The sequence below is a fragment of the Dipodomys merriami genome, unplaced genomic scaffold (genome assembly GCF_024711535.1).
Source record: "Dipodomys merriami isolate MVZ:Mamm:240054 unplaced genomic scaffold, mDipMer1.0.p SCAF_33, whole genome shotgun sequence".
In the NCBI taxonomy this organism is placed as follows: domain Eukaryota; kingdom Metazoa; phylum Chordata; class Mammalia; order Rodentia; family Heteromyidae; genus Dipodomys; species Dipodomys merriami.
This window is the reverse complement of record NW_027204826.1, coordinates 18,398,882-18,415,296: the sequence shown is the minus strand read 5'-3', so window position 1 is coordinate 18,415,296 and position 16,415 is coordinate 18,398,882. Positions and strand designations below refer to the sequence as shown.

Genomic DNA, 16,415 nt, shown 5'->3' with positions numbered 1-16,415 from the left:
GACGCTGACCCACGGGCGCTGACCCACGGGCGCTGACCCACGGACGCGGACCCACGGACGCTGACCCACGGACGCTGACCCACGGATGCTGACCCACGGACGCTGACCCACGGGCGCTGACCCACGGACGCTGACCCACGGGCGCTGACCCACGGACGCTGACCCACGGGCGCTGACCCACGGGCGCTGACCCACGAACGCTGACCCACGGACGCTGACCCACGGGCGCTGACCCATGGACGCTGACCCACGGGCGCTGACCCACGGGCGCTGACCCACGGACGCGGACCCACGGGCGCTGACCCACGGACGCTGACCCACGGACGCTGACCCACGGACGCTGACCCACGGGCGCTGACCCACGGACGCTGACCCACGGGCGCTGACCCACGGACGCTGACCCACGGGCGCTGACCCACGGGCGCTGACCCACGAACGCTGACCCATGGACGCTGACCCACAGACGCTGACCCACAGGCACTGACCCACGGACGCTGACCCACGGACGTACAGCTCCTAGCTTTTGTCAAACAGACTTCAAAATCTTCACATCGACTTTACTTATGTCAAAATTATATAGCACGTTGGCTCTTATTCAAGACACGTGGGAGATCAAAGCCAAATACTTTTCCATGTAACATAATCATGCTGAATCGAAGGTATTTCTATTCAGACAATTGTTTTAGTGTTTCTAGAGGAGACACCGCAGTAAATTCTGTAAATTCAGCCTCAACGGTTTGAGTTCCCAGGGAGAGTTGACAACATGCTCGAGAGCACGGCAGTAAAGCTCCAGGCACTTACTGATCTCTACAGGGTCTGTGGCACCACACGGGCAGGCTCCGCTTCCGAGCTCTCCACGCCTCACACGGCCGGGCACACGCTCTGCCCCGAGCCACGCCCCAGCCCCGCTACCTTTTGTTCTTAAAAAAAAAACCCTCCTAAACGCTCACTTTTAAGACATCAGAATGTGTGCTTGTATCAATCAGGCTTTTCTCTTAAGCAGAAAGATGTATTTGTATTTCATTTAGCCAAATTAATAATGAAGCACCTGTTATACGCAGTGTAGTCGCTTCTACAAAGGTACAAAGTGAACTAAAGTGAGTGTCTGGACAGAGGGGGTAAGGAAAGCACAAACGGCCCGGGAACATGGGAGCGGCTGGAAGCATTGGGCTGGGGGCTGGGGGGGACTGAATTTGAGTGAGACCTGGGGGTCACATGGGCCTCGGGGGGTCGTGTGGGCCTGGGGGGGCGGGGAATCGCTCAGGGAGTTGTGTAGAGCTTAACCAGCCACACAGATCTTGTCCCAGGAAGAGCACTCTGAGGAGGAGACGGCTGGGGGACCGCAAGGGGACGCAGAGCCCTTCGGCGGGGAAGCCCCCCAGGAGACGGACGTGAGCTGAGGGCAGGGGGGCAGAGCCCCGCGAGGACTTGAGTGAATGTGTCCACTGGGGGGACGGACGTGAAGGACCACGCAGCGGCCGGCAGGAAGCGGCCGGGGCAGGATGGGGCGTCGACAAGGCGCGGGGATGGCGCTGTGGGGCAGGTCCTTGAGACGTCGCTAGAGGAGTAGAATGGCTCGTTTAAATGCCGCGGGGTCTGCGCAGACAGACAAACACGCGGTGCGTCGGGTCAGCCGCTCCTATTCCTGGCTTGGGGAGGTTGCCAGGAAGGAGCGTTTCTCTTTCTACCAATTGTCCTCTCGTAGGCGAAGCTTGCCGGGAGAGACACCGCACATACCCAGCAGGAGCCCTGTCTGGCGCTCGGGCGAGACCGGCGGCGCCCCCTGTGAGCCCCGGAAAGCCGGAGACCCCGAGGCAGCGCTAACGCCAGGCCCTGAGGCACAGCAGCGCTAACGCCAGGCCCTGGGCACGAGGCAGCCCCGCGCTCTGCTTCTGTGGAAAACCCGCCTCACCAGGTGCACATCGCTTCAGCAGCAGCAAACTATTTCTTCCTCTAGGAAACAAGACTGTAAATGGCCAGTGTGGGTAAAATAGAAGTGCAGGGAGAGCATCTGCCCGGCCTCGGCCCTCCTGCCCGTTGGAGGAGCGCTCTCCAGTGCTTCCCAGACGCTGCAGGTGAAGACAAGCAGTCTCCTGGAGCGAGTCATGGAAGCAAACTGCAAGGGGCGGCGGGGATGGAGGCACGCTGTGCTGGGGACTGCGGTGTGGTGCAACCACTCCTCTGTACAATTACTTAAATAAAAACGTTGAAGAAGAAAACAAAGCAACCAGGGGTCAGGCCACCGCAGGACGGTCAGCGTGCTCTACAGCAAAGCAACCAGGGGTCAGGCCACCGCAGGACGGTCAGCGTGACCCACAGCAAAGCAACCAGGGCTCAGGCCACCGCAGGACGGTCGGCTGCCCGACAGCAAAGCAACCAGGGGTCAGGCCACCGCAGGACGGTCAGTGTGACCCACAGCAAAGCAACCAGGGGTCAGGCCACTGCAGGACGGTCAGCGTGCTCTACAGCAAAGCAACCAGGGGTCAGGCCACCGCAGGACGGTCGGCTGCCCGACAGCAACGCCCCCTCGGCCCTGCCAGGCGCTTAGTTCGGGTTCCCGTCTGCTCTGCCCTCTGCCAGCTCTTCTCCTCCCGAGCACTAACACCCCATGGCTGGTGAAGCTAGCGGGGAGTGGGGGCCCTTTAACTGCGGCACTGGGGATCGAACCCAGGGCCTCGGGCTCTGTCACAGGCCTGTCCCGGCAGAGCCGGACGCCAGCCCCTGTCTGCACAGGTTGCGCTTCCTGCCTGGACAGCCGGCTCTGACGGACGGTGCGTGGCAGGCGCGTGCCGGTGCTGAACTCGGGACGCCCACGGCAAAGCCACTCATTTCCCACCGGTGTCCCTAGGGCTGGGTAGGTCGCCCCGGAGGGCGTCTGTGTGAAACTTCACCGAGTGTCAGGGAAAGCCCCTGGCCTGTGGCTTGTACCCATGCCCGCCCCTGGCCCCTGGCCCGCCCCTGGCCCATGGCCTGTACCCGTGCCCGCCCTCAGGGACTTTCAGTCATTCCCGTGCCCCAGCAGCACCGCCAGGACTCGAGGGGCACGGAAGGAGGAGGGGGGGCAGATGCTCACGGGGGGGCAGACGCTCACGGGGGGAGGGGGCAGACACGGGAGGAGGGGGGGCAGACGCTCACGGGAGGAGGGGGGGCAGACGCTCACGGGAGGAGGGGGGGCAGACGCTCACGGGGGGAGGGGGGCAGACGCTCACGGGGGGGGGCAGACGCTCATGGGAGGGGGGCAGACGCTCACAGGAGGAGGGGGGCAGACGCTCACGGGGGGAGGGGGCAGACGCTCACGGGAGGAGGGGGCAGACGCTCACGGGGGGAGGGGGGGCAGACACGGGAGGAGGGGGGCAGACGCTCACGGGAGGAGGGGGGCAGACGCTCACGGGGGGAGGGGGGCAGACGCTCACGGGGGGGCAGACGCTCACGGGGGGAGGGGGCAGACACTCACGGGGGGAGGGGGCAGACGCTCACGGGGGGAGGGGGGCAGACGCTCACGGGGGGAGGGGGGCAGACGCTCACGGGGGGAGGGGGCAGACGCTCACGGGGGGAGGGGGCAGACGCTCACGGGGGGAGCAGACGCTCACGGGGGGAGGGGGCAGATGCTCACGGGGGGAGGGGGGGCAGACACGGGGGGAGGGGGGCCAGACGCTCACGGGAGGAGGGGGGCAGACGCTCACGGGAGGAGGGGGGCAGACGCTCACGGGGGGAGGGGGGCAGACGCTCACGGGGGGGCAGACGCTCACGGGGGGAGGGGGGCAGACGCTCACGGGGGGAGGGGGCAGACGCTCACGGGGGGAGGGGGCAGACGCTCACGGGGGGAGGGGGGCAGACGCTCACGGGGGGAGGGGGGCAGACGCTCACGGGGGGAGGGGGCAGACGCTCACGGGGGGAGGGGGCAGACGCTCACGGGGGGAGGGGGGCAGACGCTCACGGGGGGAGGGGGCAGACGCTCACGGGGGGAGGGGGCAGACGCTCACGGGGGGAGGGGGCAGACGCTCACGGGGGGAGGGGGGCAGACGCTCACGGGGGGAGGGGGGCAGACGCTCACGGGGGGAGGGGGGCAGACGCTCATGGGAGGAGGGGGGCAGACGCTCATGGGAGGAGGGGGGCAGACGCTCACGGGGGGAGGGGGCAGACGCTCACGGGGGGAGGGGGCAGACGCTCACGGGGGGAGGGGCAGACGCTCACAGCACCAAGGGGAGACGCGGCTGGGTTTGCGGAGGGGCAGCCGTGCCGCGACAACGCGGTTAACGCACCGACTCACCGGGTCAGAGGCTGGACATGGACAGGGTGCGGCCGGCCAAGGGTCAGAGGCTGGACATGGACAGGGTGCGGCCGGCCAAGGGTCAGAGGCTGGACATGGACAGGGTGCGGCCGGCCAAGGGTCAGAGGCTGGACATGGACAGGGTGCGGCCGGCCAAGGGTCAGAGGCTGGACATGGACAGGGTGCAGCCGGCCAAGGGTCAGAGGCTGGACATGGACAGGGTGCGGCCGGCCAAGGGTCAGAGGCTGGACATGGACAGGGTGCGGCCGGCCAAGGGTCAGAGGCTGGACATGGACAGGGTGCGGCCGGCCAAGGGTCAGAGGCTGGACATGGACAGGGTGCGGCCGGCCAAGGGTCAGAGGCTGGACATGGACAGGGTGCGGCCGGCCAAGGGCCAGAGATCCCGGAGCACCCGCGTCTCCACTGCTGGAAGCCACTGGACGGGAGGGCCCCAAGACGCGTCCCTAGCTGGGGCTGAAGGTCGGGGGCCCGGAGAGTCCCTCCTGCCGGGGTCTGCGTTCAAATCCTGCAGCATGGGGAGCTGCTATGGGGGCTCAGCCGCGGTCCTGGCCCCGGCCCACGGGGGAGCTGCGTGCACGCCGGTCTCCAGCACGCCTGTCGGTCTCCTCAGGCGGCGCTGACACTCAGAAGTGGCCTCGGCCAGTTTTCCACGCCTCTCACCCGCTCCATTTTCGGTTAGCCGTTGCAGGGCTGAAGTCCGCACACAGGTTCCCGCGTTGGGCCCCCCCCCGCCCCCCCCCCCAAGCTCGTCCAGGGCGGCCAGCTGCTCTGAGGGCCACTTGGCGCCATGACGCCCTTCTCTCGTCCTGCCCTCCTTGCCCGGACTCCTGTGTGTCCCTCCCCGGCGGGCAGCGCAGCGGGCCTCCCGGAGACCCCGCAGCCACGTCCCTGAGCCCATCACGTAACGCGGCAGGAGAGGAGTGCGCCACAGGTGAGATCAGAGCTGTCGTTAGGTGGTTGTGAGATGAGAGGATCCTGAACAGTCCAGGTGGTCCAAATCCTAAGCCCGCCAGCCTTACGAGAGGAAGACGGGCTCGGTGCCGGGCGTGCACCTGCGGCAGACTTCAGCGGACGGATCTCAGTTACAGCCTAAAGCAGATGAAAAACAAACAACAAGAAGGCGTTCTCGAGGCCCCATCCCAACAAGGAAAGCGCCCCTACCGGCCCGGCCCAGCCCCGGGGAGCAGACCCATTGCCCCTACCGGCCCGGCCCAGCCCCGGGGAGCAGGACTCCGTGCCTGGCCTTCCTGAGGGGTTGTTTCCGCCTCTCCAGCTGTTCGCCAGCCTGTGCCGCTGCCAGCTCTGTCCACGCAGCTGCTCCTGCGGCCAACACGCTTCTTTCCCTGCCTCCCCCTCTCTCGGCAGCAGGTCCCCACCAGCCGCCCACTCCTCCCTCCAGGGCCTCGGCCCCAGCCCGGCCTCCGCCCCAGCCCGGCCTCCGCCCCAGCCCGGCCTCGGCCCCAGCCCGAGGTGAGCGGTGTCTCTGAGTGCCTCGGCTGGACTTGGCCTGGAGAGCAAACTCCCTGGCGTACCCCAGGGTCAGAGGCGCACGCTGGGACGTCTCCCCGGGGGGCACACACACACCCTGCTGCTCCTCCAGGCCCCAGCACAGCCTGACTGCGCGGCACGGCCTGAGATCGCAGTGTCTGAGAGTCTGCAAGGTCATCCGGAACGGCATCTCCTCTCCCTCCGCGGCCGCCGCGGCAGATTCGGGGTCACGGGACGGGGCCGGTTGGGGGCAGCCCTCCTCCCGGGGAGGGGCGGCAGAGGTCGGGAGCCCCAGGACGTGTTGTGGCTCGTGTCCCCCGACCCTACCAGAGCCGCCGCGCCGTGGAGCGTGGCTAGTGCGCACCTCGGAACCATTTGTCTCCCTGGTGCGTGTTCATCTGTCTCCACACCCTGAGGCAAACAGTGCATTCAGAAACAAAGACAAAAACAGGCCCATCAAGGAGAACTGCATATCATGAAATAGCTTCAGTATGCTGCTTTCCAAATGGAGTGTGTGAGTGTGCATGAGTGTGCGCACACGCGTGTGCGTGCGTGTGGGGAAGGGGACTACACATGTTTCCAGGGCTGGGAATGTGGCTTAAGAGTGCTCTGCCTCCCCCCTCTTCTACCTCATCATCCCACCCAAGGAGCACACACCTAGAGAGACTATCCGGAACTTTCCTGATTTGTACACACATCAGCAGTCACAGCTGAAGCTTAGGAATACGCTTAACGGTGCGTCAAATAGCTGCGGGAGAGGCAAGCCACCCCAGGGGTAGGGAGGGAGGGATGGAATACCACACTCACCACACTCACCTGGCCGTGAGTGCGAGAGCGGGAGATGGGGCCGGGGCTGAGCGTGCAGGAGCGAGACCCGGAGTACTGTGGGAACCTCGGTCCGAAACGCTTTGCCTGTACCCGTGCAAGACTCACACCCAAGGCCCGGGGTCCACAGAGGGCCGTGGCAGCCACACGCTAGGGAGACCACGGAGCGGCACGCCGAGAAGCGGAGGGGCCGTTACCTGTACAGGCAGGAAACTCGCCGCCCTCCCGTCTGTAACTCCGAGCGTGTCACCCGCTGCCGCTCCACCCAGAGCAGCCGGCGCTCCCTGTACATGGAAAACCACCAACAGTTGTGAGGAAGCCATACTGCTTTGAACCTCTTTGCCTCTGCGTTGCTGTCATAAAAGATTCACTTCGGTAGCTCAGGACTCACTCACCCACACTCCGGGACCAGTGCCAGCCAGGTGCTCACCAGAATGCACACACGGCGCCCACCTTCACCTCCCGTCGGTGAGGGAGAGCCAGGGTCCACCTGGCCGCACCTGGCCCTGGCTGGGCAGCGGGGAGCTGCCTCGGCGGGCCCCGGGGAAGCGATGAGGTCCCTTCCAGCACAGCCCCGTCAACCCTCCCCCAGCCATGGCACCAGGATCGCCCCCTCCACACCAATCCCCACCAGGGGAGGGGCTCGAGCCGGAAGCCAGGGGCGGCACAGAGCATGCCCTGGCACGCAGCCACCGCGGGGTGAGCCCGGAGGGGCACAACAGCCAAGGAAGCGTGGGCACGGATCACCAGACGCCCGGCGGACGCCCGGCGGGGCCGGGCCGAGAGAGGGGACTGGGCGCCAGCGCCTGGTTCTGCTGTGTCCCGAGGGCTCGTTCCTGATGACAGAGTCAACCGCACGCCGTGGGTCATGGAGTCGATCACACACAGTAAGGGCCTGCATCCACATCCACACACAAGGAACGGCCCAGTGTCGGTCTGCTAGCAGGGGTGAGATGTCCTGCCCACAAAATCAGTTCAGTGGCTCAGGCCCGTAATCCTGGCTAGGCAAGAGGCTACGATCTGAAAATCAAGGTTCGGTCCGGCCTAGGCAGAAAAGTCCCAGTTAACCACCCACAGGCCGAAGTGGAAGTGTGGCTCAAGTGGTGGAGGCCAGCCTTGAGCTGAGGGACCAAGCCGGCTCTGAGTTTAAACTCCAGGACCAGAAGAAAGCAAGCAGCCAGGGAGCAGGTGCAGTGCCAAGAGCAAACAGAAAGTTTCCTCAAGGGTCAGTAAACAGTTCACACCCAGACCTGTCAACACCATGAGCTGGCCGCACGCACACTGGAGCCGGGGAGGGCTGGGACCAAACCAGCAGGGCCTGCCCGGCTCCCTCTCCAGCCTCCCTGGCGGAGCCTCCAGGGGCCGCTGGGTGCTGGGCCTTCTCCCCTTCTCCCCACTCGGGGAGACCCAGGGCATTGTGGGGGGAGGCACTAGTGCAGGCCCCGGTGCTCCCCGCAGGCCCCGTGTGCTCCCCGCAGGCCCCGTGTGCTCCCCGCAGGCCCCGGTGCTCCCCGCAGGCCCCGGTGCTCCCCGCAGGCCCCGGTTCTCCCCGCAGGCCCTGTGTGCTCCCCGCAGGCCCCGTGTGCTCCCCGCAGGCCCCGTGTGCTCCCCGCAGGCCCCGGGTGCTCCCCGCAGGCCCCCGTGCTCCCCGCAGGCCCCGTGTGCTCCCCGCAGGCCCCGTGTGCTCCCCGCAGGCCCCGGTGCTCCCCGCAGGCCCCGGTGCTCCCCGCAGGCCCCGTGTGCTCCCCGCAGGCCCCCGTGCTCCCCGCAGGCCCCGTGTGCTCCCCGCAGGCCCCGTGTGCTCCCCGCAGGCCCCCGTGCTCCCCACAGGCCCCGTGTGCTCCCCGCAGGCCCCGTGTGCTCCCCGCAGGCCCCGGGTGCTCCCCGCAGGCCCCCGTGCTCCCCGCAGGCCCCGGTGCTCCCCGCAGGCCCCGTGTGCTCCCCGCAGGCCCCGTGTGCTCCCCGCAGGCCCCGTGTGCTCCCCGCAGGCCCCGTGTGCTCCCCGCAGGCCCCGGGTGCTCCCCGCAGGCCCCCGTGCTCCCCGCAGGCCCCGTGTGCTCCCCGCAGGCCCCGTGTGCTCCCCGCAGGCCCCGGTGCTCCCCGCAGGCCCCGGTGCTCCCCGCAGGCCCCGTGTGCTCCCCGCAGGCCCCCGTGCTCCCCGCAGGCCCCGTGTGCTCCCCGCAGGCCCCGTGTGCTCCCCGCAGGCCCCCGTGCTCCCCACAGGCCCCGTGTGCTCCCCGCAGGCCCCGTGTGCTCCCCGCAGGCCCCGTGTGCTCCCCGCAGGCCCCGGTGCTCCCCGCAGGCCCCCGTGCTCCCCGCAGGCCCCGGTGCTCCCCGCAGGCCCCGGTGCTCCCCGCAGGCCCCGTGTGCTCCCCGCAGGCCCCCAGTGCTCCCCGCAGGCCCCGGTGCTCCCCGCAGGCCCCGTGTGCTCCCCGCAGGCCCCGTGTGCTCCCCGCAGGCCCCGTGTGCTCCCCGCAGGCCCCGTGTGCTCCCCGCAGGCCCCGTGTGCTCCCCGCAGGCCCCGGTGCTCCCCGCGCGCCCTCCCCCGGGATGAGCTCACCCACTTCCCTGCCTGCACTGCCCAGCGCCTTCCCGCAAACTCTTTCTAGACTGGAAAGGACTGTCTCTCAACAGTTTCCATCTTCTTTGTGACTGGTCGGTTTTAAAGGAAATTCAGCAGTCTTATCCCGGCCGGTGTCCACATGGTGGCCGGTGCCTGGTGGGCACGGCCACAGCTGAGCTCTTCCAGCCCCCACGGCCCCGGCCTCCCCCACAGCCCCGGCCTCCCCCACGGCCCCGGCCTCCCCCACGGCCCCGGCCTCCCCCACGGCCCCGGCGGCCCCCACGGCCCCGGCGGCCCCCACGGCCCCGGCCGCCCCCACAGCCCCGGCCGCCCCCACAGCCCCAGCGGCCCCCACGGCCCCAGCCGCCCCCACAGCCCCAGCGGCCCCCACGGCCCCACCAGCCCCCACGGCCGCCCCACGCCCAGCCTCCTGCCCGGCCTCCTGCCCGGCCACCCCTCACCAGACTCCACCCGGGGACAGAAATCAAGACACCGCACAACAGGGGCTGCCTTCAATATTTTATTTATATAGAAATACTTAAAAACAAAGTAGCACCATTCCTTAAGTTTTACCTTTATTATGTAGAACTTTAAATGTCAGAAAAATAAAACTCTTGATACAATTTCAATCTTGTCTCAGCAAATATAATATTAGTATTTGACCATGAGGTTAGGGGCCTTTATCATAAAATAAAATATACTTTTTCTTAAACTTTGCTTCGTAAAGTACATTTAAGCTCAAGTAACATCACCTACATATACATAAACGAGTGGTAAACAAATGTATTAAAATAGAAATACTAAACTACAGTGGTGAAACAGAACCGGCGTGACTGGCACGGAATTCTTTGTACAAATGTTAGAAAGCGTCCACGGCCCTTCTCAACGTGTTCGTACGTTCCCGTTTTTGTGTGTGTGTTTTTTTAATTTTGTAATAATATAGAATAAAATATGCTTTATATCACTGAATAGAAAATATGCCGGGTGAACTTATAAAAACCCCACCCCACGGAATACTGCTCGGAGGGCTGTGGCCCCGTCCACGGACACCCGCCTCAGCCGAGTGGAATATTAAAATAATACAGTGTTCTCTGCCAGAGGCCATACTAAAAATAAAAAAGATTTGACCCAGCTACAAAAAGTTCACTGAACTTAAATTAAAATACTTGTAAACATCTTTGCAATATGAAATATAACTCTTCAAGTCAGAAAGAATAAAATACTCGATCTGTATTAATGCGACTTCTTCTTAAAACTTTTAAAGGTTTTCTTTTTTTAATATATAAGAGATATGTTACAGTTCAACTCTCGTAAAGCTGCAGTACCCCGGTGTCATGGGGTATCCTGGCCCCCCGACACAGCCGGGTACTGAGCGAGCACCGAGCACCGAGCACCAAGGCCACCTGCTGCACCGCCCGCCACGCTCCTACTTTAAGCACATGGAAACCCGCGGGCTTTCTTCTTTTGGAAGCTTCCTAGTTTGTACAGTGTAACAACTATCTCCACGACAGCATCATTTCCAGTGGTGGAGGCTCCCAGGCTGCGGGGCCCTGGACATGGGTGGCCCGGTCAGGTCCTTGGTTCTGAAGATGAGCAAATACTACAGCTTTCCAGGCTCCACTAGGGTCTCAGGGTGTTGGGAAAGGAGGCCAGAGGGAGGAGGGAAGATGGAGGGAGAAGGCCGGGGGGGAAAGGAGAGGAAGAGGATGGAGGGGAGGCCAGAGAGGAGGAGGAAGAGGGGGAGGGCGGCGGGCAGGGTGGACTCGAAGGGGAGAAGGCCCGAGGGGAGGAAGGAGAGGAAGAGGATGGAGGGAAGGAGGCTGGAGGCCACAGAGGAGGAAAAAGAGGAGGTCTGAGGAGGAGGAGGGGAGGGGGAGAAAGAAGAGGGGGAAGAAGATGGAGTCTGAGGAAGAGAAGGAGAAAGAAGAAAAAGAGGAGGAAAAAGAAGAGGAGGAAGTTGGGTGGGCAGGGGGTGGCTCTGGGAGGAGGCGTGGAGGCCTGTGTGCTGAGGTCCTAGGAGAGGATGAGGGCGGCCTGCGGCACACCTGGGCTGTGGCCCTAAAAGATTCGGACGGCCTGTGTGACGGCCGCGCGGCACACCGGGCAGCCCAGGCCTAGGAGAAGATGCAGATGGCCCACGTGGCACACCGGGCAGCCCAGGCCTAGAAGATGCGGATGGCCCACGTGGCACACCGGGCAGCCCAGGCCTAGAAGATGCGGATGGCCCACGTGGCACACCGGGCAGCCCAGGCCTAGGAGAAGATGCGGATGGCCCACGTGGCACACCAGGCAGCCCAGGCCTAGGAGAAGATGCAGATGGCCCACGTGGCACACCGGGCAGCCCAGGCCGAGCCTAGGAGAAGATGCAGATGGCCCACGTGGCACACCTGGGCTGTGGCCCTAAAAGATTCGGACGGCCTGTGTGCTGGCCGCCTGGCACACCGGGCAGCCCAGGCCTAGGAGAAGATGCAGATGGCCTGTGTGCTGGCCGCATGGCACACCGGGCAGCCCAGGCCTAGGAGAAGATGCGGATGGCCCACGTGGCACACCGAGCAGCCCAGGCCTAGGAGAAGATGCGGATGGCCCACGTGGCACACCGAACAGCCCAGGCCTAGGAGAAGATGCGGATGGCCTGCGTGACGGCCGCGTGGCACACCGGGCAGCGCGGCTCCCTGCGCTGGCAGATGCGGTGCGCGCACTCCAGGCAGAAGAGGTTGTGGCCGCAGGGCACCAGCGCGGCGATGACCTCGCTCTCCAGGCACACGGCGCAGTCGCGGCTGCCCTTGCGCCGCGGGCCGGAGGAGGAGCAGGAGGAGGAGGACGAGGAGGACGAGGAGCTGGAGGCGGACGAGGACCGGGCCGCGTCCCCGGCCGCGTCGGCGGGCGGCGGCGCCCCGAGCCCCGCGGCGTAAGCGAAGGCCAGGCCGCCGCCGCCGGGGTCGCTGCGCACGCGGCGGGCCAGCCGGTGCTCGCCGGCGCCCGGGGCGGCGTGCAGGGGCGGGGACAGGCGCGGGCAGCTGCCCGGGAGCAGGCGGCGCGGGCCGGGGCCGGGGCCGGAGGGCGCGTTGGCGGCGGCGGGGAAGGCCGTGGCGGCCGAGGCCGTGGTGGAGGCCGCGGCGGCGGAGGCCGCGGCGGCGGAGGCCGGGCCCGGGGAGCGCTCGAAGGGCGCCCAGAGCAGGGGCGCGCCGGGCGGCGGGGCGGGCGCGGGGTCGAAGGCGGGCGGCGGCTCCGGGCCGTCGGGGGACGGCGCGGCGGCCTCCCCGGCGGCCAAGGCGAAGGCCGCGGCGCCGTTGCTGCCGGTGCCGTTGTGCGCGAAGCCGAGCGCGGGGCTCGGGGGGCTGAAGTCGGCCAGGCGCGGGGTGGCGGCCGCGCCGCCCGCGCCCCCGAAGTAGGAGTCGGTGGAGGCGCTGCCCAGCGAGCTGGAGCTGTCGTTGCGGAAGCTGGCGAAGGGCTTGCGGCCCGGCGACGCCTTGCTCCAGAGCGCGCCCGCGCCGTGCGCCTCGAAGCCCACGTCCGTGCCGTTGGCGTGGAAGTCGTTGCCGTCCGGCAGCTCCACCAGGCCGCCGGTGCGCAGCGCGATGTGCGCCTCGATCTCCTCGCGCGCGCGGTCCACGTTCTCGGGCATGCCCGTGACCTCGAACACCGGCTCCTTGTCGCGGCTGGGCGTCACGATGTAGGTGTGCGTCTGCTGCTGGATGCGCTTGATGGTGGCGCCCTTGGGCCCCACCACCAGCCCCACCACGCGGTAGGGCACGCGCACCTGGATGGTGGTCTGCCCGGGCAGCGCGGGCGGGCCGGGCGCCGCGCCCCCGCTCAGCGCCGCACTCTTGTGCCGCGAGGCGCGGATCATGGAGAAGTGCTCGGCCGCCGAGATGATCTCCCTGCGCGCCATGGCCACGTCCTCCTTGCGGCCGGTCACCACGAACACCGGCTCCTCGCCGCGCACCGGCGTCTTGATGTAGGTGTTGGTCTTGGCGCGCAGGGCCTTGATCTTACAGCCTGGGGCGGGGGGGGCAGCGGAGGGGGGAGACGCGCGCGTCAGCGGCGACCCCGAGGCCCCGGAGCCCGGGCCGCGCGCGCGGGGACCCCCTCCCCGCCCCCCGAGCCTGGAGAGGAGGCCGGGCCACGGCCAAGGCGTCCGCGGGGAGCGGGGCCGCGCCCCGCCGGGAGGGGGCGTCGCCCGCGCCCACCGCAGGGCGCCGAGCCCGCGGCGCGTCCCGCCCGCCCCGCCCCGCGCGCCCGCAACCCCCGCGGGGAGCCGCGCCGCCCCGGCCGGGCGCCCGGGCCTGGAGGACCCGGGGGCTTCCGAGAAGTTGGGCGCCGCGGGGGCCCCGCGCGGGCCGGGGCGTCGGCCCGGGACCCATTGTTCCCGCGGCCGCCTCCCGCCCCGCTCCCCGCCGTCCCCGCCCCGGGCCCGGCGCGCCCCGGCACCCCGGGCCCGGGCGCTCCCGCCGGGAGGAGGCGGCGCGGCTCCCCGAGGCCGCCCGCCCGCACTTTCTTTGTCTGGGCGCCGGCCCCGGCCGCCCGCGCCGCCCGCGCCGCCGACCCACCTTGCCGCCCCACGATCTCGGCGACGTGCTCGGAGCTGGGCACCGGCACGCACTCGGTCATGTTCACGCTGCGCCGGCGGGGCTCGCCGTAGGGCGCGGCGCCCTCGTCGTCCAGCCCCAGCAGGGACAGCTGGTCCAGCGCCAGCCGCAGGGCGCCGCGCTCCTCCGGGCCCTCCCCGCCCCCGCCGCGCGCCAGGTCCGCGAACAGCGAGCTGGGCATCGCCGCGCCGCGCGCCGCCGGCCCCGGCCCCGGCCCCGCGGCCACCGCGGCGGCGGGCGGCGGGCGGGCGGGGGCGGGGAGGCTCCGCGGCTCCGCGCCCGGGCCGTGCAGTCCGCGCCGCGCGGCGGCTGCGGGAGCCCCGCCGCGGTCCCCGCCCCGGGCCTGCGGGCGGTCGGGGTGGGGGCAGCGCCCGAGCGGCCGCGCGTGGCCCCGAGCGCCCGGCTGGCTGGCCACAAAGCCGCGCGAGCGGGCGCGAGCCGAGCCGCGGCGTTTCTTTAAGGAGCCCCTCCCCGCCTCCCCCCTCCCGCCGCTGCGCCCTCCCGCCTCCCCCCTCCCCGCCTCCCCCCTCCCGCCTGCCCCTCCGCCGCTGCGCCCTCCCCCCTCCCCCCGCTGCGCCCTCCCCGCCTCCCCCCTCCCGCCGCTGCGCCCTCCCGCCTCCCCCCTCCCGCCGCTGCGCCCTCCCCCCTCCCCCCGCTGCGCCCTCCCCGCCTCCCCCCTCCCGCCGCTGCGCCCTCCCCGCCTCCCCCCTCCCGCCTCCCCCCTCCCCGCCTCCCCCCTCCCGCCTCCCCCCTCCCCGCCTCCCCCCTCCCCGCCTCCCCCCTCCGCCCCCCCCCCCCCGAGCTCGCGGCCGAAGGCTGGGCGGGGGACGAGGGCGGGACGTCACCGACACCGGCGCTGGGGGCGGCGATTGGCGCGCGCGGGGCCGGGGGCGGGCGCAGGCGCGGGCTGAGCCCCGAGCGCGGGCCCGGCGCCGCCCCGGCCCCGCCCCGGCTCCGCGGGCCCCGCCCGCCCCACGCCGCGCCCCCCGCAGCCTCCGCGGGCCGCGCCCCGCCCCACGCCGCCCGCCTCCCTTTGTTGTCTGGCGCGGGGCTCGCGCGCGGCGGCCCCGGCCCCGCTAGCCCCGAGCGCAGCCGCGGTCACCCGCCCCAGGGCGGCCGGAGGACGGCTGGAGCCCGGCCCTGGGGCCCGGCCCGGCCCGGCCCGGCCCGGCGCCGCCCGCGCGGGAGCGCCCGAGACAAAGGCGCGCGCCCGGCCCGCGCCCATCCCCGGCCCCGGCCCCGAGCCCGGGGGCCCCGCACCGCCCGGCCCCGACCCCGCACCGGCGTCGCGCCCGCGCCCGCTCCGCGGGGCCGCCTGCGGCTCGGGCCGGGCATGCGCCGTGCGGGGAGCGGCGCTCCCGGTGCCGGGGCGGAGGGAGGGCGGCGGGACGCGGCCGGCGCGCGGCGCCCCCTCCCGACCGTCCCGGCGCCGGGGAGCGAGGCCGCCCGGCTTCCCGGTTCTCCGCTGCAAACGGGGGACCCGGGGCCTCCCGCCCGCGCGGGGAGGGGACGCGGCCGCGCCGGGCGCCGCCTGGCGGAGACGCGGGGTTCCCGCCCCGCAGCTCCCCGCCGGGGAGGGCGAGGCCCCGGTCCGGGATCCCCGCCTGGCCGCGGGCTCCAGGGAGAGCGGCCCCGCTCGCTTCCCGCCCGGCCGCCCGGAGCCCCGGCCTCGCCGCACCCGCCCGCGCCGCTTCCCTGCCGGGCCGCGACCTCCGCCCAGCGCGTGACCCCTGGCCGCCCGCGGTCAGCTTCGGAGATGGCCGCGTCCTGAACGCGGAGTTGCGAGTGGGAGCCAGGCGGGTGTGACAGCGCCGCGGCCCGCGCTCTGGGCGCTGGCCTTGGCCTCCCTCATGTGGACGCCCAGACAGCTCAAGGCCAAGATGCGGCCGGAGGCCCAGCCTCCATCTGCGCCAGAGCGCCGGCCGGCCAGTGCGCTCATGGACAGGCTGGCCAGTCAGTGTGGTCATGGATAGGCTGGCCGGTCAGTGTGCTCATGGAGGCGCCGGCTGGTCAGCACGGGCTCATGGATGCGCTGGCTGGTCAGCACGGGCTCATGGAGGCCCTGGCCGGTCAGTGCGCTCATGGACAGGCTGGCCGGTCAGCACGGGCTCATGGATAGGCCGGCCGGTCAGCACGGGCTCATGGATAGGCCGGCCGGTCAGCACGGGCGCATGGATAGGCCGGCCGGTCAGCACGGGCTCATGGAGGCGCCGGCCGGTCAGCACGGGCGCATGGATAGGCCAGCCAGTCAGCACGGGCTCATGGATAGGCCGGCCGATCAGCACGGGCTCATGGAGGCGCTGGCCGGTCAGCACGGGCTCATGGATAGGCCGGCCGGTCAGCACGGGCTCATGGATAGGCCGGCCGATCAGCACGGGCTCATGGAGGCGCTGGCCGGTCAGCACGGGCGCATGGATAGGCCGGCCGGTCAGCACAGGCTCATGGATAGGCCGGCCGGTCAGCACGGGCTCATGGATAGGCCGGCCGGTCAGCACAGGCTCATGGATAGGCCGGCCGGTCAGCAGAAGCCCAGTCCTGCCTGTGAACAGGCGATGTCCCTTGCCCTGTGGCGTCCCGGGCCCCTGTAGACCCCAGAGCTCAATTCCCTGACACCAGGCATGTGCTCTAGGGACTCGTCCATGTGGCATGCCGCATTTTT

At 69.4% G+C, this 16,415-nt stretch overlaps 1 protein-coding gene across 1 annotated transcript; it reads right to left on the bottom strand.

Annotated features, from left to right (window-relative positions):
* Positions 1-9,683: 9,683 nt before the first annotated feature.
* Mex3b (mex-3 RNA binding family member B) lies at positions 9,684-15,723 on the bottom strand. Its single transcript, XM_070042679.1, has 4 exons — positions 14,859-15,723; positions 14,495-14,572; positions 13,718-13,903; positions 9,684-13,166 (listed from the first exon to the last, which is right to left on the bottom strand). Exons 1-4 carry the CDS (start codon positions 15,721-15,723, stop codon positions 11,779-11,781), a joined length of 2,517 nt encoding a protein of 838 aa, XP_069898780.1. The 3' UTR covers positions 9,684-11,778.
* Between the last annotated feature and the right edge of the window lie 692 nt (positions 15,724-16,415).

Bases quoted from the DNA above. Each gene is read 5' to 3' on its own strand.
- Mex3b (XM_070042679.1), bottom strand. From the start codon at position 15,723: ATGACCACACTGACTGGCCAGCCTGTCCATGAGCGCACTGGCCGGCCG. The intron at 13,904-14,494 runs GGGGGGAGGCGG...ACCTGGCGCGCG, and splicing joins CGGGGAGGGGGGAGGCGGGA to GCGGGGGCGGGGAGGGCCCG. The intron at 13,167-13,717 runs GTGGGTCGGCGG...CCCCCGCCCCAG, and splicing joins CGAGATCGTGGGGCGGCAAG to GCTGTAAGATCAAGGCCCTG.